Source organism: Bos indicus, chromosome 7, assembly GCF_029378745.1.
Source record: "Bos indicus isolate NIAB-ARS_2022 breed Sahiwal x Tharparkar chromosome 7, NIAB-ARS_B.indTharparkar_mat_pri_1.0, whole genome shotgun sequence".
Classification (NCBI taxonomy): domain Eukaryota; kingdom Metazoa; phylum Chordata; class Mammalia; order Artiodactyla; family Bovidae; genus Bos; species Bos indicus.
Genome location: NC_091766.1, coordinates 14,401,204 through 14,427,678, shown reverse-complemented (window position 1 = coordinate 14,427,678; position 26,475 = coordinate 14,401,204). Strand labels below are relative to the sequence as shown.

The 26,475-nt window shown below is 57.2% G+C and overlaps 4 protein-coding genes and 2 non-coding genes across 7 annotated transcripts; 2 read left to right on the top strand and 4 right to left on the bottom strand.

Moving 5' to 3' along the window:
- The first annotated feature begins 229 nt into the window (after positions 1 to 229).
- Positions 230 to 4,909, top strand: EIF3G (eukaryotic translation initiation factor 3 subunit G). The gene is made up of 11 exons (XM_019964129.2): positions 230 to 357; positions 506 to 552; positions 1,144 to 1,227; positions 1,336 to 1,424; positions 1,574 to 1,633; positions 2,808 to 2,912; positions 3,014 to 3,203; positions 3,938 to 4,045; positions 4,164 to 4,300; positions 4,387 to 4,493; positions 4,785 to 4,909. The coding sequence occupies exons 1-11, from the start codon at positions 338 to 340 to the stop codon at positions 4,798 to 4,800; spliced, it is 963 nt and encodes a 320-aa protein (XP_019819688.1). The 5' UTR covers positions 230 to 337; the 3' UTR covers positions 4,801 to 4,909.
- Positions 4,910 to 5,000: 91 nt separating this feature from the next.
- LOC109560936 (suppressor of SWI4 1 homolog) lies at positions 5,001 to 12,407 on the bottom strand. The gene is made up of 14 exons (XM_070792269.1): positions 11,798 to 12,407; positions 11,539 to 11,709; positions 10,920 to 11,021; positions 10,674 to 10,724; positions 10,194 to 10,364; positions 9,498 to 9,574; positions 9,201 to 9,308; positions 8,969 to 9,092; positions 8,802 to 8,880; positions 8,568 to 8,697; positions 8,328 to 8,494; positions 8,028 to 8,237; positions 7,473 to 7,628; positions 5,001 to 6,327 (listed from the first exon to the last, which is right to left on the bottom strand). The coding sequence occupies exons 1-14, from the start codon at positions 11,813 to 11,815 to the stop codon at positions 5,231 to 5,233; spliced, it is 2,661 nt and encodes an 886-aa protein (XP_070648370.1). The 5' UTR covers positions 11,816 to 12,407; the 3' UTR covers positions 5,001 to 5,230.
- Positions 9,386 to 9,460, bottom strand: LOC139184303 (small nucleolar RNA U105B). The gene has a single exon (XR_011567890.1). It is a non-coding gene; the product is annotated as a small nucleolar RNA U105B (small nucleolar RNA).
- Positions 10,799 to 10,883, bottom strand: LOC139184295 (small nucleolar RNA SNORD105). Its single transcript, XR_011567884.1, has one exon. It is a non-coding gene; the product is annotated as a small nucleolar RNA SNORD105 (small nucleolar RNA).
- A 139-nt stretch (positions 12,408 to 12,546) lies between the features above and the next one.
- ANGPTL6 (angiopoietin like 6) lies at positions 12,547 to 21,457 on the top strand. 2 transcript variants are annotated; one of them, XM_019964125.2, is made up of 6 exons: positions 12,547 to 13,084; positions 17,541 to 18,123; positions 19,243 to 19,420; positions 19,976 to 20,163; positions 20,243 to 20,513; positions 21,009 to 21,457. In XM_019964125.2, exons 2-6 carry the CDS (start codon positions 17,548 to 17,550, stop codon positions 21,197 to 21,199), a joined length of 1,404 nt encoding a protein of 467 aa, XP_019819684.2. In that variant the 5' UTR covers positions 12,547 to 13,084; positions 17,541 to 17,547; the 3' UTR covers positions 21,200 to 21,457. The 2 variants fall into 2 exon arrangements, with proteins under 2 accessions (XP_019819684.2, XP_019819685.2); XM_019964126.2 differs by lacking the exon at positions 12,547 to 13,084 and adding an exon at positions 14,208 to 14,361.
- SHFL (shiftless antiviral inhibitor of ribosomal frameshifting) lies at positions 21,416 to 26,047 on the bottom strand. The gene is made up of 8 exons (XM_019964127.2): positions 25,645 to 26,047; positions 25,051 to 25,174; positions 24,811 to 24,860; positions 23,403 to 23,441; positions 23,117 to 23,266; positions 22,562 to 22,665; positions 22,265 to 22,419; positions 21,416 to 21,722 (listed from the first exon to the last, which is right to left on the bottom strand). Exons 1-8 carry the CDS (start codon positions 25,663 to 25,665, stop codon positions 21,493 to 21,495), a joined length of 873 nt encoding a protein of 290 aa, XP_019819686.1. The 5' UTR covers positions 25,666 to 26,047; the 3' UTR covers positions 21,416 to 21,492.
- Positions 26,048 to 26,475: the final 428 nt, after the last annotated feature.

The window sequence follows — 26,475 nt, the reverse complement described above, 5'->3', positions numbered from 1 at the left end:
TTTAAAAAAAGGTAAATGAAAAGGTCCGGTGGTTAAGACTCAGTGATCCCAATGCAGGCGCTCCTGGTCCAGGAACTAGATCCCACATGCCGCAACTAAGACCCAGCGCAGCCAAATAAATAAATAAACAAGATTTTAAGGTAAATGAGCCGAGCCTCTATTCAGCTATTAATAGGAAGATACCAGGGCCCAGCCTCTCACACAGCCGTCACCTCTACCTCCGTCCGTAGGGGGCGCTGTGGAGTGCTACGGCTGCTCTAGGCAGCGGAACCGGAAGTCTCTGTCACCTCTTACTTCCGGTCTTTGGCCCAGGCTTGGGCTGCGTGGGGATTTTGTAATGCCGACCGGAGACTTTGAGTGAGTCTGGGGCCGCGGAGGGGGTTTGGGAGGCAGACTAGGTGTGGGGGGCGGTCCTAGAAGTTAATATGGAGCCTAGGTGCGTCGAGGCCGCGGGAGCCGTGCCTCGCCTCACTCATCCCTCCTTTTGACAAACTTGTCCCCGCAGTTCGAAGCCCAGTTGGGCGGACCAGGTGGAAGAGGAAGGAGAGGACGGTGAGTCTACCTTGTCGCCTCGGGTCACCGCAGCCCGGCCTCCCCCCGCCGCTCCCAGGCCGTCACTGCTGCCTGCTCTGATCCTCCACCCTGGCACCGCCGTCAGACCCTGCATCTCCCCTCACGGCCAGCCCCTGCCCCGCGCCACTCTCATCTGGGCCAGCCTATCTCCAGCTCCATATGTTCACCAGCCAGCCCATCTTCTAACGTGCCACCGCCCAAGTCCTTGATGCCAGCACTTCCGCTTCCCTACTCTGGGGAGGAAATTTTAACAGCCACACTCCTGCCTTTGTATTAATACTATTGCCCGGAGGCCTATGGCCCTCCCCTGCCCTCAGGCCAGGGATCCCCTGTGCTTCTCATTGCTGGAAGTTACTACGTGCCAGCTCCGTGTCCCTGGATGGCTATCCCAAGACACTTCCTGGCCAGTCCTCTGCCCTTGGTCCCGCCTTTCTCAACTCCTGGTGCAGGCATCATCCCAAAGGTCCCTTGATTTCAGCTTGGGAATTCCTGTCCCTGCCCACCCCTACCCCACCCCACCCCCCCCTCCCACCCACAGCTGACCCCTGCTCCCTCCACTCCCTGTCACAGACAAATGTGTCACCAGCGAGCTCCTCAAGGGGATCCCCCTGGCCACTGGGGATACCAGTCCAGAGCCTGAGCTACTGCCGGGAGGTGAGTGACCGACTTCACTCCAGCCCTGGGCCGTCTCTCTCCGCAGCCTCCTTCCTTCTGGTCCCTCTTACCCAGGGCTCAGTTCCTTTGTCTCTTCCCCTCTCCCAGCTCCACTACCGCCTCCCAAGGAGGTCATCAATGGAAACATCAAGACAGTGACGGAGTATAAGATAGATGAGGATGGCAAGAAGTTCAAGGTGAGGCTGGGGAAGAGGTGGGAGCCCTTTGCTTGAGGGGCACTTGGACTAGGAGAGAGTGATGTGTTGGATGTCTTGATGAGGAAGATCTGCTGGCTCTAGGAACCTTGAGGAGCAGAACGCCCAAACCTTTCCCCTCCTGTCCACAGATTGTCCGCACCTTCAGAATTGAGACCCGGAAGGCCTCAAAGGCTGTGGCAAGGAGGAAGGTAAGACCCTTCTCCCCCTGTCTTGGGGGCTCCTCCAGGGCTGACTCAGAGTAAAAATAGGAGTTCTTTTCCCCATTGCCTTCATTTTTAGAAGTGGGGTTTAACTGTTTGTTAAACAGTTCCCTGGTGGCTCAGTGGTAAAGAATCTGCCTGCAGTGCAGGAGATGCTGGTTTATCCCTGGGTCGGGACGATACCTTGGAGAAGGGGATGACTACCCACTCCAGTTTTCTTGCCTAGAGAATTCCATGGACAGAGGAGCCTGGTGGGCTACAGTCCATAGGGTCACAAAAAGTTGGGCATGATTCAGAGACTAGTGCTTTTTTGTTTTTTTCTAATGTTTTGCTTGCACCACACAACATGTGGGATCTTAGTTCCCTGAGCAAGGCTTGAACCCACGCCTCGGGCATTGGGAGTGCGGAGTCTTAACCACTGGGCCACCGGGGAAGTCCCCTGTGTGTACCTGTTTTGTTGGAGCAGAACTGAGGCCTGTGTGCAATCCGTGGGGGGCCCTGAAAAGTCCAGCAGGTGCAGGAGTGGGAGCGGAGGGGTTGGTTCTTACTTCTCCTGGCTTGTCGCCTGGGAGGAACAGAGCCAAGCCCTCCTGTGAGGTGGTCGTAGCAGCAGGAGTGATGGCAGTAAATACATTTTGTATGGTTACCTACATACTCTGTGTTAGACCCAGGTGCTTTGTGGGGAGTATTTTCTCGTTCAGTCCCCCTAGCATTCCAGGAAGGTGTGGGGGGAGCATTGTGGTCCCTTATAGGGGAGGATGCCGAGGTGCAGGTTGTGTAAGGAGCTCAAGGCCCCTGGAAATCTGGGTGATCCTGCACACCCCTGAGTATCACTCAGTGGGAGCTGGTCTGTTACCTGCACAGCCCCTGCCAGGGGTTGTTGGCTCTGGGCCTGTTTACCCCTGAGCTTCAATTCTCTCATCTGTAACATGAGGCTGAGAGCTGCCCCTACTTCTGGAGCTGGCATGAAGCTGGGGCCTGACATGCCCTCAGGGAACAGAAACTGTCGTCATCACTTCTCCAAGGAGCATTTGAGGAGGGCGGTGAATAGGGTTTAAGACCCACTCACCCTCAAGTTGGCTCTTGTTAAGTCTAGGGTGCAAATGGAGGGGGTCCCGCTTGTCCTTGCCCTGACCTGTCCCCCATCCTGCCTTGAGCTCAGAACTGGAAGAAGTTTGGGAACTCAGAATTTGACCCACCGGGGCCCAACGTAGCTACCACCACAGTCAGCGATGATGTATCCATGACATTCATCACCAGCAAAGAGGTAAGTGGGGTGGCTGGCAGGGGGAGCCAGTGGCCAGGGTGTTACTGGAGGCACCAGGGGAGTGGCTGCCCCTTCTGAACTGCCCCCACCTGCCCTGCCAGGATCTGAACTGCCAGGAAGAGGAGGATCCAATGAACAAGCTCAAGGGCCAGAAGATAGTGTCCTGCCGAATCTGCAAGGGCGACCACTGGACCACCCGCTGCCCCTACAAGGACACGCTGGGGCCCATGCAGAAGGAGCTGGCCGAACAGCTGGGCCTGTCCACTGGCGAGAAGGAGAAGCTCCCCGGAGGTGCCAGGACCTTGGGATAAGGCTGGCAGGCTTGGCGGTTGGGGGGAGGAGTGGGAGTGGAGCGCAGGAATTGCGTGCGTCTCTGGGAGTCGCGGGTCCTCACCTGGGGTCTGGACAGGACCACCGCCGTTGGTGGTTATTGCCTCCCACGCAGCAGCAAGGCTGTGGCCACAGCCCACGTTGGTCTGTGGGAGAGACTGCAGGTGGGCGCTCTGCTGGTGACGCCACCCGTCTCTTGCCGTTGGGGTTTGTGAGAGCCTCTAGTGAGCACGGCTGCAGGCATAAGGACGTGAGTAGCGGGGGGAGAAGGCTGTTCTCTCAGTGTGTCTGTCCTGACTGGAGCTTGCTGTGTGTGTGCACACACACACACTGGAGTTCTATACTTGTGACTCGTGTGCGCAGCCACTGGTCACCTGTCCCCGGGACGGGAACCTGGGGGCTGTTGCTACCCTGTGTACTGTCTTGCTGTGTGTGAGGCTGGGCGTTTTCTCACGGTGCGTTCTCTCACTCTTCCTGTGCTGCTAGGAGGCAGGGCATGTGGGTGGGTCAATTTCCTGGACGTGACCTTTAAGTCCTTTTAGTCCTTTTAAGACCTTCAGCCCTTGAGAGATCCCCCGGATGCCTGTGGTTTGAGAGAGAGAGTGCTTGGGGCTGGATCATGGCCACAGCGGCTAACATCCTGGGCCAGGCCTGTGCCGGGGGAGGCTTGACCTAACCTTGCTTCTGGTCCCCAGAGCTGGAGCCTGTGCAGGCCACTCAAAACAAGACTGGGAAGTACGTGCCTCCGAGCCTGCGCGACGGGGCCAGCCGCCGTGGGGAGTCCATGCAGCCCAACCGCAGAGGTGAGGCGGGGAGGGCACCCCAGCGCCGGGCTGATGTGTGGGCGGGCACCCCTTGTACCCTATGATTATCCCATGGGTGGGGCCGGCCCCTCACTGACGCCTCTCCTTGCCTGCCCAGCTGATGACAATGCCACCATCCGTGTCACCAACCTGTCTGAGGACACTCGTGAGACCGACCTGCAGGAGCTCTTCCGGCCCTTTGGCTCCATCTCCCGCATCTACCTGGCAAAGGACAAGACCACCGGCCAGTCCAAGGTGGGCCAGCGGCCGTGGGGCGGGGTGGGGTCCTGACTCCCAACTGTGCCTCGAGCGTTGTCCCTGACCCCCACTCCCTCCCCCAGGGCTTTGCCTTCATCAGCTTCCACCGCCGCGAGGACGCTGCGCGTGCCATTGCCGGGGTGTCCGGCTTTGGCTACGACCACCTCATCCTCAACGTCGAGTGGGCCAAGTAAGACCTCTGCCCTCCACCGCCCCTCGTGGCATCGTAGCTGATGCTTGGGCTGACTGTGGGCCTCGCCAGGGCTGTCCCGGGGCGTGGGTCTTTGGCTGTCCTTTGCTTCTCGTGGAGGGCCCCACACCCCAAGGCCTGTCTGGCCCCTGGTGTGCTCCGTGCCCCGTCCCCCTCCTCCCCGTTGAGTTCATGTTGTGTATGTAAGATGGGTGGTGGTCCTGGGACTCCCTAAATGGTCTAGAGCTCCCCCACTTGCCATCCTCACCCACCTCATGCTTCCCTTTCTAGGCCATCAACCAATTAAGCCAGCTGCTGCTGTTGCTGCTCAGCCCCTGGCCCCGGGACCCTTCAGTGACAGAAGTCAGCCTCCTGGAGCAGGGGACTTCAGGGCAATAAAAAGTCTTTAGTCTCTAGCCTTGTGCTGTTACATTTATTCCCTGATGTCAATCACACTGTTGTGGGTGGGGCCAGCTCCCCCCCGCCCCCCCCCCCCCCGCCCAGTCCCCCCAATCTTGGGTTTGCTCCATGGCCCTCCCCAGGGTTGGTGCTGTGAGTGGAAGCTCCTGCAGCTCTGGCATGGGTGCCCCCTAGTCCCACTGGAGGCCTTTCTGTGGGGAGGAAGTAGGGGCTCCTGGCCTGTCTGGGGGCTCGGGGCCGGGGGCCTGCTCTCTGCCTCCATTCTGCTGCCGGGTTCCAGCATCTTGTGACGAGGAGGGGGCTGAAGATGGGCCAGGTCACGGGCTCAGCTCGTGGGACTGGAGCCCTGAGGTTTGGGGGGTGGCTGTGACGTTGAGGGGCAGGGCTTGGCTGGAGCACGTGGTGCTCTTTGGGGTCTGTCCCTGCCCGCAGCATTGGTGGCAGCAGTCCAGGCTGGGCACCACAGCCATGTAGAGTAGCGGGTGGATGCAGATGGCTAGGGGCACAAGGCCTCGTGTCACCTGGTGGGCCAAGTACGTCCTTTGGTCCAGTGCCTTCTTAGCCGCGGCCTCACTTGTAAAACCCGGGCAGAGGGCTAGCCAGCGCAGCCGGGCATACACGTTGAGCACTGCCGTGATATAGTAGGGCACGTAGGAACTGGCATAGAGGGCCACGCCACTGGCCACCAGCACCGTCACCTGCAGCTTGTTGGCTGCCGTCATGCCGTGGCTGTGCTGCACGGCCCGCCCCAGGGCGCCGTAGGCTGCCAGGGTGAGCAGTAGCGGCAGGCCACAGCCCAGCGTTGCCAGCGCCAGGCTGTAGACCCGGTAGGCCTCAAGCTGGCTGTCACCTGCTGTCCCCAGGCACTTGGTACAGGCCCCCAGGTTGGCCACAGAGCACTGGCCTGGGCGCTGGGACTCGCTCAGGTGAGAGAAACTGAGTGTGGGGGCAGCGAGCAGGACCGCTAGCACCCAGCCAGCGGCACTGACAGCCCAGGCGTGCTTGGGCCGCAGTTGGCTGTGGGTGAAGAAGGGGTGGACGATGCCCATGTAGCGGTTGAGGCTGATGCAGGTGATGAAGATGACGCTACCCAGCAGGTTGCAGGTGAAGAGGAAGCGCTCCAGGCGGCAGGCAGCCTCCCCGTAGCGCCAGTGCTTGGGCGGGTAGATGTAGGCAGCCAGGGGGGGCAGCGTCAGGGCGTAGAGCAGGTCGCTGACCGCCAGCTGGGCCGAGAAGATCATAGCTGGGGGCCAGAGGTGCTGCTTCCGGCTGCAGAAGCGGTACAGGGCCAGGCTGTTGCCGGCCAAGGCCACCAGAAACTCAACTACCAGCATGGGCCACAGAAAGTCATCTTGGAGGCCACTGAGGACGCTATCTGCAGCCTCCGAGAAGTTGACTGGGCACTGCGTGTCACCTGTGAGCAGAGGGTGTGGCACATCAACCCTGTCCCTCACTGTGGCTCCCGCTGTGACACCTTTACCTATCGTGTGCTAGGAGCCCCTTGTGGGATGTTTCCAGAGTGCTTTTCCACACCCAGGAAGGCGGGTGCCAGCCACAGGACCTTTGTACAGAGGGACTCAGAGCCCAAGGAAGGTTAGAAGCCCAGAGTCCATTAGGCGTGTCCTGGGGCAAGAACCAGGGATGCACACAATCTGGCATTGACCACCAGAGCCATCAGGGCCTGGGGCGGGGAAGCAAGAGCCCCCCACATCCCTCTACAACTCGGTCCCGCATGTCAGAGTCTGTCCCCCCAAGTGTCACCATCTACCTGGATCAGGAGTCTGGTCCACCTTGCTGTCCCTGCTCCCACCCTCATCATCCATCTGTCCTCACAGCCTCCAGAGTCAGGTCACAGCCATACACTCCCAGACTCTCTCCCTACCTACCTGGAAGAAAAACCAGTGCTCATCTCTTCCTACTATGCCTTGAGGGAGCTACTCCTCCCACCCCCACTCACTCATTTCCAGCTCTCACCAACCATGGTGTTCTGGCTGTTCCTTAAGGCAGAACCTACCTCACGGCCTTTGCATTGGCTGATGCACCAGGCATCCCTGGAGGTAGTCCCCCTCACCTCCTCCTCGTCTCGGGTCCTGAGATGACCCTAACATGGCGACTGCTCCCTGTAGTCTCCTACCCTGCTTATTTTCCTCCACAGCTCTATCCCCATCCATATGACCACTGTAAGGAAAATCCCCAGAACTTTCCCTCCTGAAGGTAGAAGTGCCCTGCTCCTGGCCTCCCATGCCAGCACCCGGGATGCAGCAGTGTAGGGGGGCTGAGCTCTGTAATCTATCCTTCACACACCCCACTCAGCCTCAGCTTTCTTAGGAATGGCCTGGACTCCTGGCCATGAGCTCTGTGCATGGACCCCTTCCATGACTCAGATGGCTCCTCCACTTTCACTTCTGCCTTCCTATCCCATCCCTCTGGTCTGGGAGGAAGTGGGTCCAGCAGTGATTCTTTACCCATCTCCCCACCACCCTCCAGGAGCCGGCCACCTCCACCCCCAAGGCCCTGGATGTGCCCGGCTTCACTAGCCCGGCTGTGCTGGCCCCTCACCTGAGCTGTTGCTGGCTGAGGCCTGCATGGCCTGCCTCTGGGTCTGCAGCTGCACTGTGGCCTGTGCGGTGTGCTCCCTTCTGAGACACAAGCCGCTGGCCCCTCCCCTTCCCAGCAGTACCACCCTCAGCCCGCCAAGCGGGTCTGAGCACAGGCCTCACTACCACTTCCTGCTTCCTTCCTTCTGAGAGCACCCAACCTCCAGAGCTGGTTCATCTGCTGTGGGGGCACTGGGTAGGCTGGGGAGGGGTCCAGGGCCCCAGGGCACCACAGGAGGGTCACACCTGTGTCACCCTGGCATATGAAATAAGGCCTTGCACATCCACTGCCCAGGTGCAGACAGAGGCCCAGGTGTGGAGCAAAAAGCAGGCCCGCCATTTCAAACGTAGACTCAGCCTCACGAGAAATGAATTTATTAGAGGGGAAAGTGGGAAAGCAGCTCTCCTTTATGAAAGGAAACCGAGGGCTGCGCCTGGAGGCCCAGGAGGGGAGCCCAGCACAGTGTCTCTCGGGCCCCAATCTGGGGCGTTCCATCTGCCACCCAGGCTTGGCCTCAGGCTGCTCTCTTCAGTGGCCGAGGTCGGCCTTGTCCACGGTTCCTGGCAGCCCCCCTGGGTCCCACCTTGGCCTGGGCCCCTGGGCCCTTGCCCTTGGCCTTTTGAGGCCTCCGATCACTGCCTCGGTCCGGCTTCCGTTCCTTCAGCCGCTGCTTCTTGCCTGGGGGCCCAGTGGGCCGCCTCCTCTTGGCTGCCTTTGGAAACATGTCTGTAGGAAGAAACAGTGTCAGGGCCACCAGGGTGCAGGGACAGACAGGCCCGTGATACCCAGGTGCCCTGAGCCCTGTCTGCCACACACCTTCATCAGGCTCCTCGCCTACAGCCTGGCGGAAATACTCAGCCTCATCCTCTTCTTCCTCTTGCTGGCTGGTCCTCTCTGCCTCTGGCGGGGCCCCGGGGTCCTCTGCATCACTGTCCCCATCGGCCTCTGCCCGCGCCCGCTTCATGCCTGCCAGGCTCTTCTTCCTGGAGGAGGGACATCGGTCAATGTGGCAGCCTGCACCTGGGACCCTGCCCCACCTGCCTGGTGACCACACACTTGTGAGCCTCTCGCTGCTCCCGCTTGCGCCGAACATTCTGGGCCTGCTGGTCCTGTCTCTGGGCCTTGAGCCGCAGCTTCTCCTCCTTGGCAGCCAGGATGGCCTGGAGCTCCTCCTCTGTTTTGTGCACTGAGCAGGAAGAGGTGGCCACTGAGCTCTTCATCCCCAAGGTCCAGGTTAGCCCGCCCATGACCAGGCTGCAGGCCCCACTGTGCCCCTGGCCCCGTCCTCACCGAGCCTGTGGAACAGCACGTTGCCCTCTCCGACCCCCTCTTGGATCTTGATGAGCTCCAGCGTCATCCGAGGCCCAATCTGGAGGGACGGTAGAGGAGGGGATGGGGTGTCAGTGCTTCCTTGGGGATGGGGGGAGCCACCAGGCCTGCCCCGCACTGGGCCTCACCTCTGTGAGCCGCACAGCGCTCTGCTGGGCCCGCATGTTGCCGCGCCCCGCCACAGCCTGCGGCAGTTCTGTGATGTTGTGCTCGCCGTCGGGCTCTGCCTCACTCTCCGACAGCCCTGCGCCCCTGCGTGGGGCACACAAGGGGCTCAGCAGGGGCTCCCTGGCTCCAAGGACAGCTTTGGGGTCCCCTGGAGTGTGGTGCCCCCCACTCCCCACCTCCAGCCCTCCTCACGTGGCCAGCAGTTCACTGATGTCCTGCAGGCGACTCATGTTGGGGAACTTCTCCTGGAGAAGCTTCTTCATCCCACGACTGGCACCCACAGGGACCACCTTGATGCTGCTGCAGGGGTTGGAGGGAGGCGAGGATGGGGGTCAGGAGCCAAGGGTCACAGGTCAGCTCTACCCTGCCAACCCTTTCCACAGTGCGTCATTTACTTTGAGACTGAGCAATCATAGAGTCTCAGCAGCTGTGCTGTCAACAGCTGCACATGGGGCCAGGCAACCCCTCCAATTCCCACTGAGAACTCACTAGTGACGGAAATCCAGCTCCTGGGAGTCAGGGTTGTAGTTGATGAGAAGGCAGCGCTTGATGGTGTTCAGGTTCACCTGGGAGAGAAAAGAGGGCACAGCACCTGGTGAGTGTTCCATGGGCCTCCCTGTGTGCTGGAGCCCCTGCTGAGCCCTGGCTATGGCCACACTCCAGAAGGGCAGCCTGGGTGCTGCCAGCACCGCAGGGACAGATGGGGTTGCAACTGGTGTCCACGGGCTACCCAGGGCTAGAAATCCAGCTTCCAAGGCCCGTTGAGGTTACCCACACTGGACTCCCTGATGACTAGCATCTAATAAGCCTAATTTGAGACCCACTGATGCCAGGGATCAGGAACCAGGGTTCTGGAGCCAGACGGATTTAAAGAATCCAGTCCTGCCTTCTTGTCCTTAGTATCTAACCTCAGACTAGTATCTTCACCTCTGGGAGCCTCAGTTTCCCTCTCTGTAAAATGGAACACACTACTTAACTTAGATCAGCATTCAATGAATGCACGCTTAGGAAATAAAATACCACGGACATTATTTTCCACCTGCCAGATGGGAGAGCATGAGTGGGTTTAGAACTCAGGACCCAGAACTCTCAGCCTTGGGGCTGGGAGGTGAAGAATGAGCCTGAGTGTGGTCCTTGCTGCCTGCTTCACCTACACTCACCTTCATCACACGTGGGCTGGCTCACCTTATGCACGTTGATGGAGGGGAACAGGTTCTGGAACATGGTGGCCATGAGCTTCACATGCATGCCATGGGGGCCAAAGCTGTTGAGCACCAGGAGGGGTGGGTGGGCAAACTGCTGCTCATGCATGCGGTGCCGGCGCAGCGAGGAGACCACATCACGCACCAACGTGTACTGTAGGGCGAGGTGAGGAGTGGGTGACCACCCGTCCAGCACACACAGCTGGTGCAATCCCCAAACCCAGCTCCTGCCCCTCGGAGACCTCACGTCACCTCTTGTGTTGTTGTGAAAATCACTCAGTCGTGTCTGACTTTTTGTGACCCCATAGACTATACACACAGTCCATGGGATTTTCCAGGCCAAAATATTGCAGTGGGTTCCCTTCTCCAGGGGATTTTCCCAACCCAGAGATCAAACCCAGGTCTTCTGGGTTTGCAGGCTGATTCTTTACCAGTTGAGCCCCATGTCACCTTGAGTCCTTACCTTGTTGATCCGGAAGGTTAGGGTGGGGCCTCCTGGGAGACGCATCAGTTTCTGCAGAAAAAAAGATCTGTGAGGGCTGAGGTGTATAATTCAGGAGCGGGGTTGGAGGGGGTGGGAAATGGAGACCACTGCCTATCTCTTCAGAGCGTTTACTTTGAAGCCAGAATCATGGCAGCTCAGAGGCACAAGGGTCATCATGAGAGCTGGCAGCGGAGGAGGGTGTGGGGAGTGAAAGCATCCACTCACAAAGTAGACGTTGGTCTCTGTTTTGCTCACAATCAGGAAGTGTGTGACCCCAAGGGGCCCAGCCACTGCTACACAATCTTTCAGAGAGTTTTTCTTCCGTATCTGGAAACAATGAAAAGAAAAATAGACAATCACAGATAACCTCTTATTAAGCAAAGCCTTTAAGCCTAACCTGTTATGCCATTTCTTGCATTTAACCCTTTAGAGAACTAGGGGGAGAGGGGAATGGAATGCTCTTGGTCTCTAGAGCCAATCAGACTTTAACCGAAGCTTCTGTCTCTTGACACTGCATCACCACATTTTTCAGAGGGCCCGTCTGAGGCTCAGCGAGGTTAAGTAACTTGGCTCGGGCCTTTGAGAGAAGCCAGCTTTGCTAACTCGAGTCCCCCTCTTAACCATCAGCCTTAGGCACTCAGCCAAGCTCCAGGCTGGGTGCATTCATCTGCTCGCCCTCGCTGCTGCCCCTCAAAGCCCTGAGAGGCAGGCACGATGGTGCCCATAAAGGTCCCTTTCTCCAGCCTGGGAAACTGAGGCCTCCAGCAGTTTCGAGGATGAAGCCACCCCCGCAGCTGAGAAGACGAGGCCCAGTGCGGGTGAAGGTGGGCTGGGTGATGCTGACCTGCAGGCGGGTGGCGGTGAGCGGCTCCATGACCCGCCTCAAGTCCATACTAAGCTGCTGGACGCTGCGACCCACGCGGCCCCGAGCAAACACGAACGAGTGCGGCTGCGCGGCATAGGCTTCGAGGTTCCGGAGATGGGCCTGGGCGCGCGCGCGCTTCTGGTGCCGGGACTGCGGGGACGAGAAACAAGAGGTTAGCCCCGCGGCCACCGGCGGAACCCCGCCCGCGCTGCCCGCTGTCCTGGCCGCCGGGACTCACCCTCCCCGACTGTCCCATGCCGCCGTCCTTTCCACGAGGTCTCGTCTGCCGGCTGCTTCCGGCGCCGCTCCGCTCACTTCCGGCTCTGGCGAGTCGACTATGTGAGGCGCCGCGATGACGTCACCAATAGTGCATGCGCACCAGGTGGCGGGAAAAAAAAAAAGTCCGCGGAGGGGTTGCTATGGAGACACAGAGGGCCTGTTTCTACGGAAACCAGGGCGGGGCCATGGTTCGAACTGAGCCGCTGGTTCGAATCCCGCCTCTGCCATTTCCACCAGCTGTGCGATTTTGAGAGCCAAGTTCTCCACTCTGAGGCTCCTAAAATATCCTAAATGATCATCATTTCCTCTCTGACCTGCGAATTAAGAGAGATGATGTGTACACAATACTTGGCACCCTGGAGCCTGGCACTTGGGAGCCTGAGAAGGGGGTAGCTCCTTGGCAATTACTCGCTTGGGCTCCCAGCTCCTGAGGATCAGCTGTCCCTCGCAGAGGCCCTGTCTGTGGACTGGCTGGGGGATGGAAACTCCACATCACCTTCTGGAAATTCAGGGCAAGGCGGGCGCTTGGTCAATAATTTCCCCCCTCCCAGTTTCCGCTCAAAGCCCCAGTCTTGGCCTCAGGCCTCTGGCTTCTTCCCCAGAACCTTCGGGTGGGGGAAGAGATTTCCCCCAACATCTCTCTCCCTGTTCCATCTGTTTCCTTCCCCTGTCTCCCCTCTCCACTTTACTCCCCTGCCTCATTTGTCTCCCCACCATTTGCTTCCCCTCTCCTGTCTCCCCACTCCAATTTTTCTCCTCTCCCCACTTCTGTCTCCCCCTCCCCATCCCTGTCTTCTCCCTGTCTGCCTCCCTCTCCCCAGCCTTGCTCCTGCCATCAATTGTCTCATTCATCATCTATAAGTTTCCGTCTTTCTCCTCTGCCGCTTTTCCCACTTCTCTCTTCTCATCTCTCTCTCTATCACCCACCTTTCTCCCCACCTTCCCTACGTCTCTCTTCTGTCTCCTGGACACTCCATTCCACTAGCCCGTCTCCTTGACTTCTGAGGTTTCTTTCTCTGCGGCCAAAAGGGGGAGCCGGAGGAGACTACCAGTGGGGGGCGGAGGGGCCCCAGCCCAGGCCCAGAGCCCAGCCTGGCAGCGTCTCTCAGATCTGGGACGACCATTTCCTCCTTCAGCCCGGGAGGCCACTCGGGTTACGAGCTCAGGACAGTAGCAACCGGGAGAGAGTGTCTGCTGGTCGGGGAGGCCTTCTTACAAGGAGACCCTAGGCCGGTGGGGGCTCTACGTGAGTCGCTTTGTACTTCTGAGAGATGAGTGTGTGGTTACTGCTGCCTGTTTTCGTCCTTGCAGGACTTGACCTGTGTGAGGATGTGAGAGTGTGTGGGAGATAAATGGAAACTTGCACTGGGTGGCAGGCGGGTATCAGGGGCTTGTCTCTGCGCTTTCTAGTTGGTTTGCGTCTCTGCCCTTGCCGGTGTGTGACTGAGTATACTTGAGTGTGTATGTGCCTCACGTGCAGATACAGACACACTCAGCCCACAGGATATTTTCTTTTGTTGTGATGTATATGTGTATGTGACCACGCTTTGAAAAGTCACTGCCCAAATCTGTGCTGTGTTTCCAGCTGTCTTTTTTTCTTTTTTTGCCACACCACAAGGCTTGTGGGATCCTAGTTCCCTGATCAGGGATGGAACCTGGCCCCCGGCAGTGAAAGAGCAGAATCCTAACCATTGGGCAACCAGGGAATTCCCTCCAGTTGTGTCTTTATAATTGGGTGTGCCAGGCAAATCCATGGACACACACACATACACATAGATTCCATCTATCTTTGCTGCTTTGTGCAATGGTTTACATGTCTTATTGGGGCATCTGTATGTGTCTTTGTGCTGCAGTGTTACACAAGAGTGTGTGACTGTCGTGGTTATGTGTGTGAGTTCTGGAGCCATGTTACCTGGGCTGAATCCCACTGCTGCTTTTTCCTTTGGCTGTGACCCACAGGCCAGTTGCTCACCCTCCCTGAGGCTCAGTTCTCTGCTGTAAAATGTGGCTGCTTATGGAGACCAGCTCAGGTGGCCAGGATTAAATGAGATACAAAATGTTGAGTTTAGAGTCACCCCCGCCACGCAGCAGGTGCTGCTGGTATTTGCCCTTGTGGTTCTCTGTGATGTGTGTCTGCGTGTCTGTGTCTGAGGCTGGGATCCGCCCCAGCCTCCTGGGCCTGCAGCCTCCCACGCTCTGTGCTCCGCTGTTGGGGGAACGTTCAGGGCACTGAACTGTGTTATCAGGCTCTGGTGGCCTGAGCAGGAGGGTCTGGCAATTCTGCCTCTGTTCTCACGTGGGAAATGCTAAATATTTACAGTTGGAACTCCCCGGCTTCGCATTTCACAGCTCCAGTTCGAGGCTCTGGGTGGCTGGGGGTGGTTACCACGCCTCCTTCCTCCTTGCTGTCCCACTAGCCTCTCCCCTTCTCCAGTTCAGAGGCCCTGCTGGACCCTCGGCTCCTTCTCGAACTCCTTGTGTCTGCTGTGGGCCTTGTGGAACTCAGGGTCTTGGTCGTGAGAGGTGAGAGCGTGGGAGGGTGGGAGGGTAGGTGGAGGCTGAATCTGTCTGTTGGGAAACCTGGGCCTCGGTTTGGCTGGGGGGCTCCCCAGGCCTCCTCTTTACCACAGGCTGAGATCCCAAAAGGCAGCAGATGTTACACACACTCTAGTTCCAAGGGGTTTGTGTGTATGCATGTCCAGTTGTGTCCAAGTCTTTGCGATCTCATGGACTGTAGCCCATCAGGCTCCTCTGGCCATGGGATTTCCCAGGCAAGAATACTGGCATGGGTTGCCATTTCCTACTCCAGGGGATCTTGCAGACGCGGGATTGAACCTGCATCTGCCGTGTCTCCTGCGTTGGCAGTCAGATTCTTTACCACTGTGCCACCTGGGAAAGCCTCCAAGGGGTTTGGTCCATCCCTATTATGTAGGGCCTGATGTCTTCCAGGGTTGGGGGCAAGGAGAGGACCCTGCTCTGCCCTGGGGAGCTAGTGCTTGGTGTTTGAGTACCGTTGTGAATATGCGTTTCTGCAACTCAGAACCCTCCACTGCTCCCACAGGACTTGGAGTAAAACTCCAGATCCTCCTCTGGTCCCTGCACACTGTGCCTCCATCACCTCCTTGTCCTCTCTGCCTCCTGCTCTCCCCCTCTCTCATTCTGTTCCAGCCTCACAGGCCTCCCTGTTATTCGCTGGGCATATCAAGTTAGGTTCCACCTCAGGGCCTTTGCATTGCTGTTCCCTCTGCCTGAATGATTTTCCCTTTATCTTTCTTCCTTCAGGTCTTCACTCAAGTGTCATTTTCTCAGTGAGCTCTGACTCCTCTACTTATTTATTCATTTTTTTTGGCCTCGCCACATGGCTTATGGGATCTTAGTTCCCTGACCAGGGATAGAACCCAGACCCCTGGCAGTGAAAGCGAATTCTGACTCCTTTATTTAAAGTGCCCCCCAGCCTAGGTCTCTCACATCCTTCCATATTTTTTCTCCTAAGACTTATCGCTCTAAGACCTACCTACTGTTTTTTTCCCAGTCTGCTCTGTGAGGGCAGGGGTTTTGTTTGTGTTGGTCACAGCTGTGTCCCATCTCCTGGCACACAATAGGTGCTCAAGGAATGCTTGTTGAATGTGTGAACGAGGTAATGTGCGTGACGATGAAGCCCACAGGACACATGCTTGTGTGGCTACCAGGATGTGCGGGTTTGGACAAAGTGGATGTTGGTGCAGACAGGGCTGACATGTGGACCATTTTCTGAACGTGGGCAAATGTACATGGGAGGAACGTGTTTCCCCATCTGAGAGGCTGCAAGTGTGTGAACCCCAGGAATGAAGACAGTGCGGGCCTGGGTGTGGATCCTGCAGGGCAGAGGGTTAGTGGCCACAACTATACGTCCTTGAGTGAAGACACCTATATGAGCTCACCTGTGGGAGTCAGGGAACACCTTGGGGGGAAGCATGTGGGTGTTGCGGGGCCTGTGTGGCACCAAGCACTGTTTTAGGAGCTGGGGACAGAGCAGTGAACAAAACCCAGACTCAGCCTCTGGGAGCTGCTATTTTGGTGGAGGAATTCAGAGCGCAAACAGTGGCAAATCAATGAGGCAAATGCAGAATGACAAATGCTAAAATGACAAAGACCATGGGGACTTCCCAGGTGGTCACTGGCTGAGGTTCTACGCCCTCAATGCAGGGGGCCTGGGTTAAATCCCTGGTCAGGAAACTAGATCCCACATGCCGCAAGTAAGACCAGTGCAGCCAAATAAATAAATATTAAAAAAACAAAAAGAAAAGAAAAAAAGAAAGAAAAAGTCCGTATAGGGTGTGCCCAGGAGGGGCGACTCTAAATGGGATAGTCAAGGAGGGCTTCTAAGGAGACAGCTGAGACCTGAATAACGAGAGGGAGGCATGATAAATTCAGGGACGCATATTCCAGGCTGAGAAAACAGCAAGTGCAAATGCCTTAAGGCTGAAGGATGCCTTGTGTGTTTGAGGAATAGTCAGGAAGCCAGGGTGGCTGGAGCAGAGTGAGTGGGGTGAACAGGAGGAGGTGAGGAAGGGAGGGGACTGGGCAGAGCTTATAGAACTTTCTGCGCTGCAGGAGGACTTGAGTTTTTCCTTTAAGTGAGGGGACATAACCTGACTTGGGTGTTCACAGGCATTCTCTGGCTGCTGTTGGAAAAACAGAGCAGAACCTGAGCACAGAAGCCTGGAGACCTGGGAGGTAGCTGCTGTAAGGAAAGCCAGGTGGTGTCTTGAGCTTGGATCATGGGATGGGGTTAGTTTGTGGCCGGGGGGGATGTGGAGGAATTCAGGGTCTAAACACCAGAGCTGACATGCCTGGCTGATGAGTTCCATCTGCCATTGAGAAAGAGATGCGGACAACCCTGGGGTTTTGAGCTGGGTATATGGGAAATGTGGTGTCCACTACTAGACTGAGTTAGGGGGACTTTTCCCTCATCCCCTCTTCCCCCGTTTCCCCATGGCTTCTGCTTCCACCTCCTCCAGGTCCTTTAATACATCAGGCATGATCCACCCTCAAGTTTCAGTTCCCCCAGCCAGGGACCTCTTCTCCCCTAGAAACCCCCATGGTTTCCTCCCTCAGGTTTTTCTATAAAAATGTCACGTCCTCCAGGTCTTCCCTCCTCTCAAATCTCAGTCTTTTTACTGGTGTCTTTTTTTTTTTTTTTGGCTCTTGTGGGATCTTAGCTCCTGGACCAACCAGGGACGGAATCCAAGTCCCGAGCAGCGAAAGCGCAGTTAAACCACTGACGGCCAGGGTATTCCCCTCTGTCTTTTCCTGTTATCTTTAATACAAACTAGGGCAGTCTAATACTCTATGAATTCTAACTTAATTTTGTTCCTTGCTCACCAGGGCAGGGATTTTTTGGTGTGTGCTGCCCCCGACTGTATTCCCAAGCGCCTAGAACTGAGGCCCGTAAACAGTCAGCTCTCAGTGAAGCCTTGCAGAGTGAATGCACGAGGCATAATGACCTGTAGGGCGCCTGGAACTCAGTGGTGAGGTCAGGGATGGGTTCTACTGCAGCATCTCCAACCTCGGGGCTGGGAAGGGGATGTATCCGGCGTGTGCGACCCCTGATACACGTAGGTGTAGACATGTGCGTTCCCGTGTGGGAGAGGACAAGGTTTGGTCCGACTTGATAGTCGGGGGTCCAGCCCCGCTCCTTCCCGTTCATTCTCTGCCCGCAGGTCCGCCATGTCGGCACCCCGGCTGCTCACGATGCAGCTGCTGCTCCTGTTGGGCGCGTGGTGGGCGCGCGCGGCCGCCCCGCGCTGCACCTACACCTTCGTGCTGCCCCCGCAGAAGTTCACAGGCGCCGTGTGCTGGAGCGGGCCAGCGGCCGCGCGGCCGACGCCGGAGGCCGTGAACGCCAGCGAGGTGGCGGCGCTGCGCGTGCGCGTGAGCCGCCACGAGGAATTGCTGCGCGAACTTCAGCGGCTGGCAACTGCCGACGGCGCCGTAGCCGGCGAAGTGCGTGCGCTGCGCAAGGAGAGCCGTGGTTTGAGCGCGCGCCTGGGCCAGCTGCGCGCGCAGCTGCAGCACGAGGCGGGCCCAGGGGCGGCGCCTAGCCCGGGGGCGGAGCCCGCCTCCGCGCTGGCGCTGCTCGGGGATCGCGTGCTGAACGCCTCCGCCGAGGCTCAGCGCGCCGCCGCCCGCTTCCACCAGCTGGACGTCAAGTTCCGCGAGCTGGCACAGCTAGTCAGCCAGCAGAGTGGCCTCATCGCCCGCCTGGAGCGCTTGTGCCCGGGGAGTGCGGGCGGGCAGCAGCAGGTAACTCCGAAACTATCACCCTCCCCAAATCGCAGCCACTTCTTGTGGGCATTGTAAGGTGGGGCCTCTTGAAACCCCACGATCTCTTATCTGCAGTTCTGAAGTAAAAAAGCTCCATAAACCGGATCCCTGCCTCTCCTCCAACAACTCATTTGGGTCAAAACGCTACTGGTAGCTACTTAAAGTGTTTATCTACCTGATATGAATACTCATAGTGGTGGTGGTTTAGTCGCTAAGTCGTGTCCGATTCTTGCGACCCCCCACGGACTGTAGCCTGCCAGGCTCCTCTGTCCATGGGATTCTCCAGGCAAGAATACTGGAGTGGGTTGTCATTTCCTTCTTCAGGGGTTCTTCCTGACCCAGGAATTGAACCCAGCTCTCCTGCATTGCAGGCAGATTCCTGTAATCAGGTATATTATTAATATGTGCATGAAGACCAAAGACCTCATTGGGGTTGCTAGGGAATATATGTAGACCCTGTGTTACTGTTTCTTGTTGTCCTTTAGTCTAAGTTGTGTCTGACTCTCTGCAACCCCATGGACTGTAGCCTGCCAGGCTCCTCTGTCCATGGGGTTTCCCAGGCAAGAATATTGGGAGTGGGTTGCCATTTCCTTCTCCAGTTATTGTTTCTAACTCCTGCTGTATTATTCAGAATTCTGGACTATGTCTGGCCTTGGGTTTTGAATAAGAGATTATTGCTCTGACATTAGCTACCTTACAGCTTTGGGAGGCTTCAGTAAGTTAATACTCAAGTGTTGGATTGCCTCATATTATCCCTGCTTTACAGAAAAGTTTGGAGGCACAGATTGGTTAAGCTATGGGCACCAGAGCAAGAGTTTAAGCCCAGCTCTGTCTCTTGTTAAAATTTTTGGCCACACCTTGAGGCATGGGGGATCTTAGTTCTCCGACCAGGGACCGAACCCTTCCCCTTGCAGTAGAAGCAAAGTCACAACTGCTGGACCACCGGGAAGTCCAACTCTGTCTCTTCTTGACTGCTGGAGTTAAGCACGGGAGGATCAAGCCATGCTCCTTCTTGATCGCCTTCCCATCTGGGTGCTGGGAGATGTAGGAGCCCAAAGCCTCCAGGGCTAACGTATCTGACTTTCTTGGTTACCCCAGGTCCTGCCCCCACCCCTGGTACCTGTGGTTCCTGTAAGTTTGGTGGGTGGCACTGATGACACTGGCAGGAGGTTAAACTCAGCTGCAGAACCCCAGAGAGATCAGACCCTGAGACAGCCAGGACCCCTGGCCTCTCCTCTGCCCTTGGGGCACCCTGCTGTTCCTCCTAAACCAGCAGGTAAGTCAAGGGCGTGGCTGTTGGGGGTGTGAGGAGCCAGGGGATTCCCAGTGCAGCATGAATAGAGGGAAATAGGAGTCAGGACCTTAATGTGAGATTCCTCTTATGGTGAGGGGACTGGGGGGAAATGATGCATTTGTCTTCTGTTGATGGAACAGGGAGATACTGCTCTTACTCTGATAAGGAACAAAATTCTTACTATGGTGTGAAACTAGGAGAGGTACTCTTATTTTGGTGAGAGGGCAGCAGATTTAAGAATGCTACTTTGGTGAGAATTGGAGGAAGTTCAGAGAGCCATGTTCAGGACCTCTCTTCTGGTGAAACCCTAGAAGGAGCATTTAAGAATCCCAGGCTCCACATTTGCTCTACTGAGAGAAGAGTGACTTAGAGTCTAATTTAGGTAAGAAAAGGGGTATTGGGGCTTTTATCCTGGAGAGGGAATAAGAGAAGCAGTACTTCTATTCTGGTGAGGGGACCAGTGAGAATCAAGACTCTTACTCAAGTAAGGGGTTGACTGGTTCAGCTTGTGCCTCTCCCATGTCCCTGTGCCCATAGGCCCATGGCAGGATTGTGCAGAGGCCCGCCAGGCAGGCCATGGACAGAGTGGAGTGTATGAGTTACGAGTGGGCCGGCACGTGGTGTCAGCATGGTGCGAGCAACAGCTGGAGGGAGGAGGCTGGACTGTGATTCAGAGGCGGCAAGATGGCTCGGTCAACTTCTTCACTACCTGGCAGCACTACAAGGTGGGCACAGGTGGGTGGGGCAGGGCTGGGCAGGGGAAGGGGACCAGCTCCTGCCTTTCTGACTTTCTTGCCCTGCTAGGTGGGCTTCGGGCAGCCTGATGGGGAATACTGGCTGGGCCTTGAACCTGTGCATCAGCTTACCAGCCGTGGGGACCATGAGCTACTGGTGCTCCTTGAAGACTGGGGAGGCCGTGGGGCACGTGCCCACTATGATGGTTTTTCCCTGGAGCCTGAGAGTGACCACTATCGCCTGCGGCTTGGCCAGTACCATGGAGATGCTGGAGACTCTCTTTCCTGGCACAATGACAAGCCTTTCAGCACCGTGGATAGAGACCGAGACTCCTATTCTGGTAAAGGGCTCTTATTTTGGTGGTGTGTCGGGGCAGGATAGAAGACTCTTAATGAGGAAATGAAAGAGGGTGGGGTAAGACTTTCCTCTGGTAGGGATCAGGGCAAACAAGAGAATGGAGGACAGGACTCTTATTCTGGTGAGGGAGTCTACGTTCATTCTCTAATGAGTCAATAAGTCAGGCCCCAGCCTTTGTGAAAGGTGGTGGGGGAAAGGGGGAGCTGTGAGAGCTAGGACTTTTAACTGTTGTAGAAAGAAAGTAGAGGTTGTTTTTTCTGGTAAAGGGATGAGAGGTAAAGCTCCTTGTTTGCAGAAAGGATGGAGGAAAATATGACTTGTACTTTGGTAAGGGGATAAGGAAGAAACTAAGGCTATTACTTTGAAGTAGGGGGACAGAGTATGCCTGGCAAAAGCCTTGTGTTAGTGAGGTGCTGGTAGAGGCTTTTATTCTGGTGAGAAGAATAAAATAAGGCTTTTTTTTCCCCTCTCCCCTCAGGTAACTGTGCCCTGTACCAGCGGGGAGGCTGGTGGTACCACGCCTGTGCCCACTCCAACCTCAATGGTGTGTGGCATCGTGGTGGCCACTACCGTAGCCGCTACCAGGATGGGGTCTACTGGGCCGAGTTTCGTGGTGGGGCTTACTCTCTCAAGAAGGCTGCCATGCTGATCAGGCCCCTGAGGCCGTGACCCTCTGTCCATCTGTCCCTCAGGTCCCAGGGGATGTGTGTCAGCAGGAGCCCAAGTTGTTCTGGCCACCCCTCCTTCGTGGCTCCATGCAGACCACGCCCACAGACCTCCTCCCGTTGTGGATCTGCAGGGCTTCCCCAGGGCTGTGCAGACAGTGCCCAGGAATCCCCCTGCCAATATCTTGGACCCACATGGCTCCCCAAGGGCATTGAGATCTCAGTTTGAGCTCATATTTTATAACAACACAAAATAGCCACAGACCGTGTCTGGTTTGCATCTGCATCTGGCAGGGGTCACTCCCCGTGCCCGCCCTCCTCCTCCTCCTCCTCCTCTTCCTCCTCCTCCTCCTTCAGGTCCTCCAGAATGAGGTTGTCCAGGTCTTCCAGGAGTCCTCCCTGGCTCAGGCAGGTGGCCACAGTGGAGCCACTGCTGATGTGGAGGTTGCTGGGGTGCAGGACTTTGGGCAGGTGGTTCTGCTTTCGGCTCTTGGGGTGCGCACAGGACGTCCCAGGCACATGGGGCTCTGGGGAGGGAGAGATTCTGAGCCCCTCCTGGGCTGGAGGCCACAGGGTGCTTTGGGGGAGGGGAGGGGCTGAGGCCACAGGCTCTAGGGCAGCGGTGGAAGTCATAGACGTTAAAGCCACAGGAGACCCAGGGTCATGGACATCACCTGAGACTACAGAGGACAAAACGAGCCAAGAACACAGAGAGACTGCAAGGGCTGAGTCCACAGGACACTGGGATGTGGGCCATCAGGGTGAAACCACAAAGCCATATGGGTGAAAACACGGAGGGTGGCTGATGCCATGGGAAGTGAGTGTGAGGAGGGATCCCCCTCCAGGAGAGACCTGGAGGCAAGGAGGTGGAGGACGGTGGAAGATGTGGAAGGAGGGGCTGATGTGGTAAGAGATGAAATGGCCTCCAGAACTAGGACCTTAGGAGTTAGGTGGAAGAAGCAGGCAGACACCTTGGTACTTAAAGCCCCAGAGGTGGAAGTCCCAGCAGTCCAGGCCACATAGACTGCCCGGAATAGGGGGAGGCCATGCGGACGCGCTAGGCGCTCACCTCTCCGATTGTAGCAGTCCTCAGCGGAGCAGGAGTGGGTGTGGGTGCTGCGGCGATCCGGGTCGCGATCCCAGCGCGGAGGGAGGATCCGGGTCGGATACACAGGGAAGCCGCACCCGTAGCAGGGGGACCGGGACCCCATCTGTGCCCAGCCCCTGGGGGCGGGCAGGGCCGTGAGGGTCCAAAGGCCAGCTGGGCCAGGATGGGGCCAGGGCAGGGAGGGGCGGGGCTGGGCTGGGGCCGAGGGCGAGGGCGAGGGGGTGGGGTCAGCTCCCTCTCGGGAAGTTGTGCCCTCACCGGAAGTTGTGTCGACATTTCGGGCAGTGGAATTCAGCCACGCCCCACATCTTGTCACTGGGCACGGGATCATAGCGCTTCCGGCATTTCCTGCATCTGGACACCTGGGGGTACAGAAGAGCGGAGCAGATGGGCACCGATAGCCTGATGGTGGTCACGTTGGGATTTACACCATCGAAATTGGCGAACACATCGAAATTGGCGAAATCTGGGGGCACTTCCTACAAGGGCTGGTTGTTAGGCGTTTACCAGAAGCACACCACTGGTCAGGGGTTTCAGAAGCCAGATTTGGGGTTCAGGTTTTATTTCTGTGGTAGCGGTCAAACTCCGTAGTCAGAGTTCAGGGGTAGGTTGAGTTTCTCCAGTTGAATGTTAAGTTGAAAGTCCAGCTCAGTGGGTCAGAGTTGGGGCTGAGATTGGGGTTGATCTCTGAGGCTGCAGGTGTCTGGAGTTGGGTTCTCAGAGGCTGATGTTCTTAGGTCAATTGGTTTGGACACAGAATGGGGGTTGGGAGCAGAGCCGGGACAGAACCAAGGTCAGGGGTTGGGTTATCACCTCTTTGCGCTGGGGCACGCGGCGCCACCAGACATGGTCACAGGAGGAGCAGGCAAACTGCCGGTCCACAGCAGGGATGAGGTCTTCCTGGGCACGCTGGAACATGCGTAGGTTGTCTTCTGTCAGTGGCAGGAGGGATGTCGCCACCGCCTGCAGAATGGGGTGGGCAGGGCCAAGAGGGTAGTCAGTCCTCTTCCAGCCCCTGAAGTGTCCCTCCTCCTCACGTATGGACACCTCCAGGGGTGTGCTCACCGCTCCACCTCCCCGTCCCACACCCTGGACTCACCTGGATGTCCCGGTCCTGCTTCATGTCCTCTGGGGGGTCCTGGGTGGAAACACCAGGGGTAGAAACTGGGGAGGTGGCTCATGCTTCTTTTCTGGGGGCAGGGCTTCTGGATGGGGAGGCAGGGTTCTGGCCCCATATGAGTAAGGTGGCCCCAACTCAAGAGGAGTTAACTGAGCAGCTTCCACTTCCTGAGGGCAAGGGTGTGTGACCTCAGTTGTCCTCATAGCAACCCTGAGGGGTGGGGACGCCTGTGATCCCCCTTGTTCAGATGGGGAAACTGAGGCCCAGAGCCCTGAGAGGGCTTGCCTGAGATTACCCTGAGTGAGTGTGGGGCAACAGGCCTGGGGCCTGTGCTCCCTTCATGCTGGCAAATGCCACACACTTGCTGGCATTGTGACAGGTCACCTCATTGAGGCTACGCTGCTTTAGGCTAAGTGCTTGAGTTCTAGATTTAGAGAGCCACGGGTTGGAATCCTGGCCTCATCACTTCCAGCTATGGGGTTGTGGCCAAGCTACTCTCCCTAATGAAGGACATCTAGGAGTCCAGGTTCTGACTCTAGGTGACCTGGGTTCAAATCCCAGTCACCACCTGCATTCAGCATGAACCTGGTGAGTGACTTTATCACCCTGTATCTCAGCTTCCTCATCTGTCAAGTGGATATGATAAATAATAGGACTTGTCTTACAGGACCTGTGGCAATAAGTCAACAGGTAGAATTCCTGGAGTCCTGCTGCAGGGAAAGTGCTCAATCAATGATACTCTTTGCTAGTTTTATTATACTCATTACATGTATAACTGTAAATATATAAATGTTACAAGTATAAAACACTTTATTATACTCTTTAAAAACTCTGTGCTGGGCCCTTTCAGACAGGCAAACCAGTGCACCAGCTACCAAGGCCATCTAAGGGGCAAAGTGGCCATACAAAAGCTTTCATTCATTCATTGTTTTAGTCATTCATTCACATGGGCTTCCCTGCCCCTCTTTTCTCCCCCATCTCCTACTCGTCCCAGCCTGTCTGCAAGTTCCTCTGCTCAGGTCACCCTCCCTTCCAGGAAGATCTCCAATCCCTCCCCTTCCCAGGGATCACTCCTCCCTAGGCTTGAAGAATGTGGTACCACCTCCTCCAGGAAGCCTTCCCCGACCTCTTTGGCTCCTCTGTAATGATGATAATCGGATTCTTTTCACTGCCTAGTTTCTTGTATCTCTCCTCCATTTCATACAATCAGGATGTAATGAGCACCTACGGTTTGCAGGCTCCTTGGTCAGATCCATGAGTGAGAGTTGAGTAAGTGAATAAGGCTAGACCATGAGTTGTGGATGGACAGTGCACAGAAGGAGCTCTGCCTGACCCTTCCATTCTTCCTCCCCTTACCACGTGTTTTGAGGGGAGGGGGACAGTTTACCTGGGTATCCAGATCATTACTCAGTTCCTGTCCATCCTTCTGCTTTACCCCTAGTGGGGAGAGTAAGTGTAAGTGAAGGCCCCTTGAAAGGTTTTGTGGGAATTTCAGGGCCCCCAGAACCCCGATCCAGACTGCCCCCCAAAGAGATGATCTCATCGCCTCTTCCAGCCCCCAGCACAGACCACACCCCCTCCCTGCTCCCCAGCTTACTCTCACCAGGCAGGACCCCCACCTGCTCACCATACACGATGGAGCGCCCCACTCCAGTGTGGTCGCTGCCAAATTTCCTCATCAGAGTCCCTGCCTTCTTGGAGGATACCTTTCCATGAAACTTCTCCCGGAGGCGCCGGACGCTTTTCTCCAGCTGGGGTGGGGACCGGTAGGGGAAGGAGAAGCGCAATTGCCCTTCCTCCATCCCTAGGCTTCCTTTTTTCACGGCCTAAACTTGACCCTGGGTTTTGGCCTCCGCACCCGCACCCCCCCCCCCCCAACTCCATCCCTCTACTGCATTTCCTGGAAAAAGCCAAAGTCCCCACAGGGCACTGGGGGAGGGAGCGGACTAGGGCGAGCGTCCTAGGCTAAGGGAAGAGGCCGGCCAGATGACCCCTGGCCTCTGACCCTTGACCCAGCAGCCCCCGCTTTTCCTCGAGGAGGCCGCATTTTGCTCCGGGGCATGTGGCGGTCTTTCTCCTTTCCGAGGGAGACGAGAGCCAGCCTTGGGGGGAAGGTCTGGGCTTGGATGGAGTCCCCAGCAACTGCGAAGCCCGCTCCGTGCCCCTAGCTCCTCCTCAGCATCTCTCGCGGGCCACCGGCCCAGTTGTAGCCATCTCCTACCTCCACACCTTCTTGAGACATGGTGGCGGCGTAGGTCCCCGCGAGGGTCCGCACTGCGCGCTCAGCGGCCCCCTACCTGGGCGCGCCCGTCGGTCCGGCCGCGCAGGGCAGGGGGCGGGGCCTCCAGGCCGGCTCCGCCCTTCCTTTCCTGCGCTCCGTTTCGCTTTCGTTTGGGAACGGAGGGGTGGACGGGGAGCGCTGGCTCCGCCCTGGCTCCGCCTCTGCTCTTGCGCCCCAAACCCAGGCGGGCGCCCCGGATCTGCACCCTGCGGCGGAGCGCGCAGAACTCGAGCGGGGGAAGCGGCGCGGCCTCTGCAGTCGGTCACATGTCCCCACGCTGCGCGGGGTCCGCGTCTTCACGTCCCTCGTGGGGGCGGGGCCGCATCTGAAGGCCGCGGCGAGTCTCGGTGCCCCCGCCTGTTCGCGCTCCCCAGTTCATCGCTCGGTCCCCTCCCTCCCCCGGGAATCAGGCGCTAATGAGGATCTAGACCCCTGACTCGCTTTGAGTGTCTTACCCGGCTATGTCTCCTCTCTGAACCTCAGTTTACTTCTCTGTAAAATGGGGATGATGATAGTGGCTACATCCTGGGGGCGGGTGTGTGTGCTCGCGCGCGCTCATGCCTGTGCGCGCGCGCGCGCGCACGTGCCAGGATTCGAGATCCCCAGGTCGAGTATTTAGCAGCGCCTGGCACGCTGTAGACATTCAACTAGTCACTGGGCCACCTACTATGTGCAAGATATTAGGAAGCAGGCAGTTGTGGTGGGGAGAAGGTGCTCGTTAAAAATACGGATTCCTGGTCCCTCGCAGTCTTGCAGAATCGGTCTGTCTAG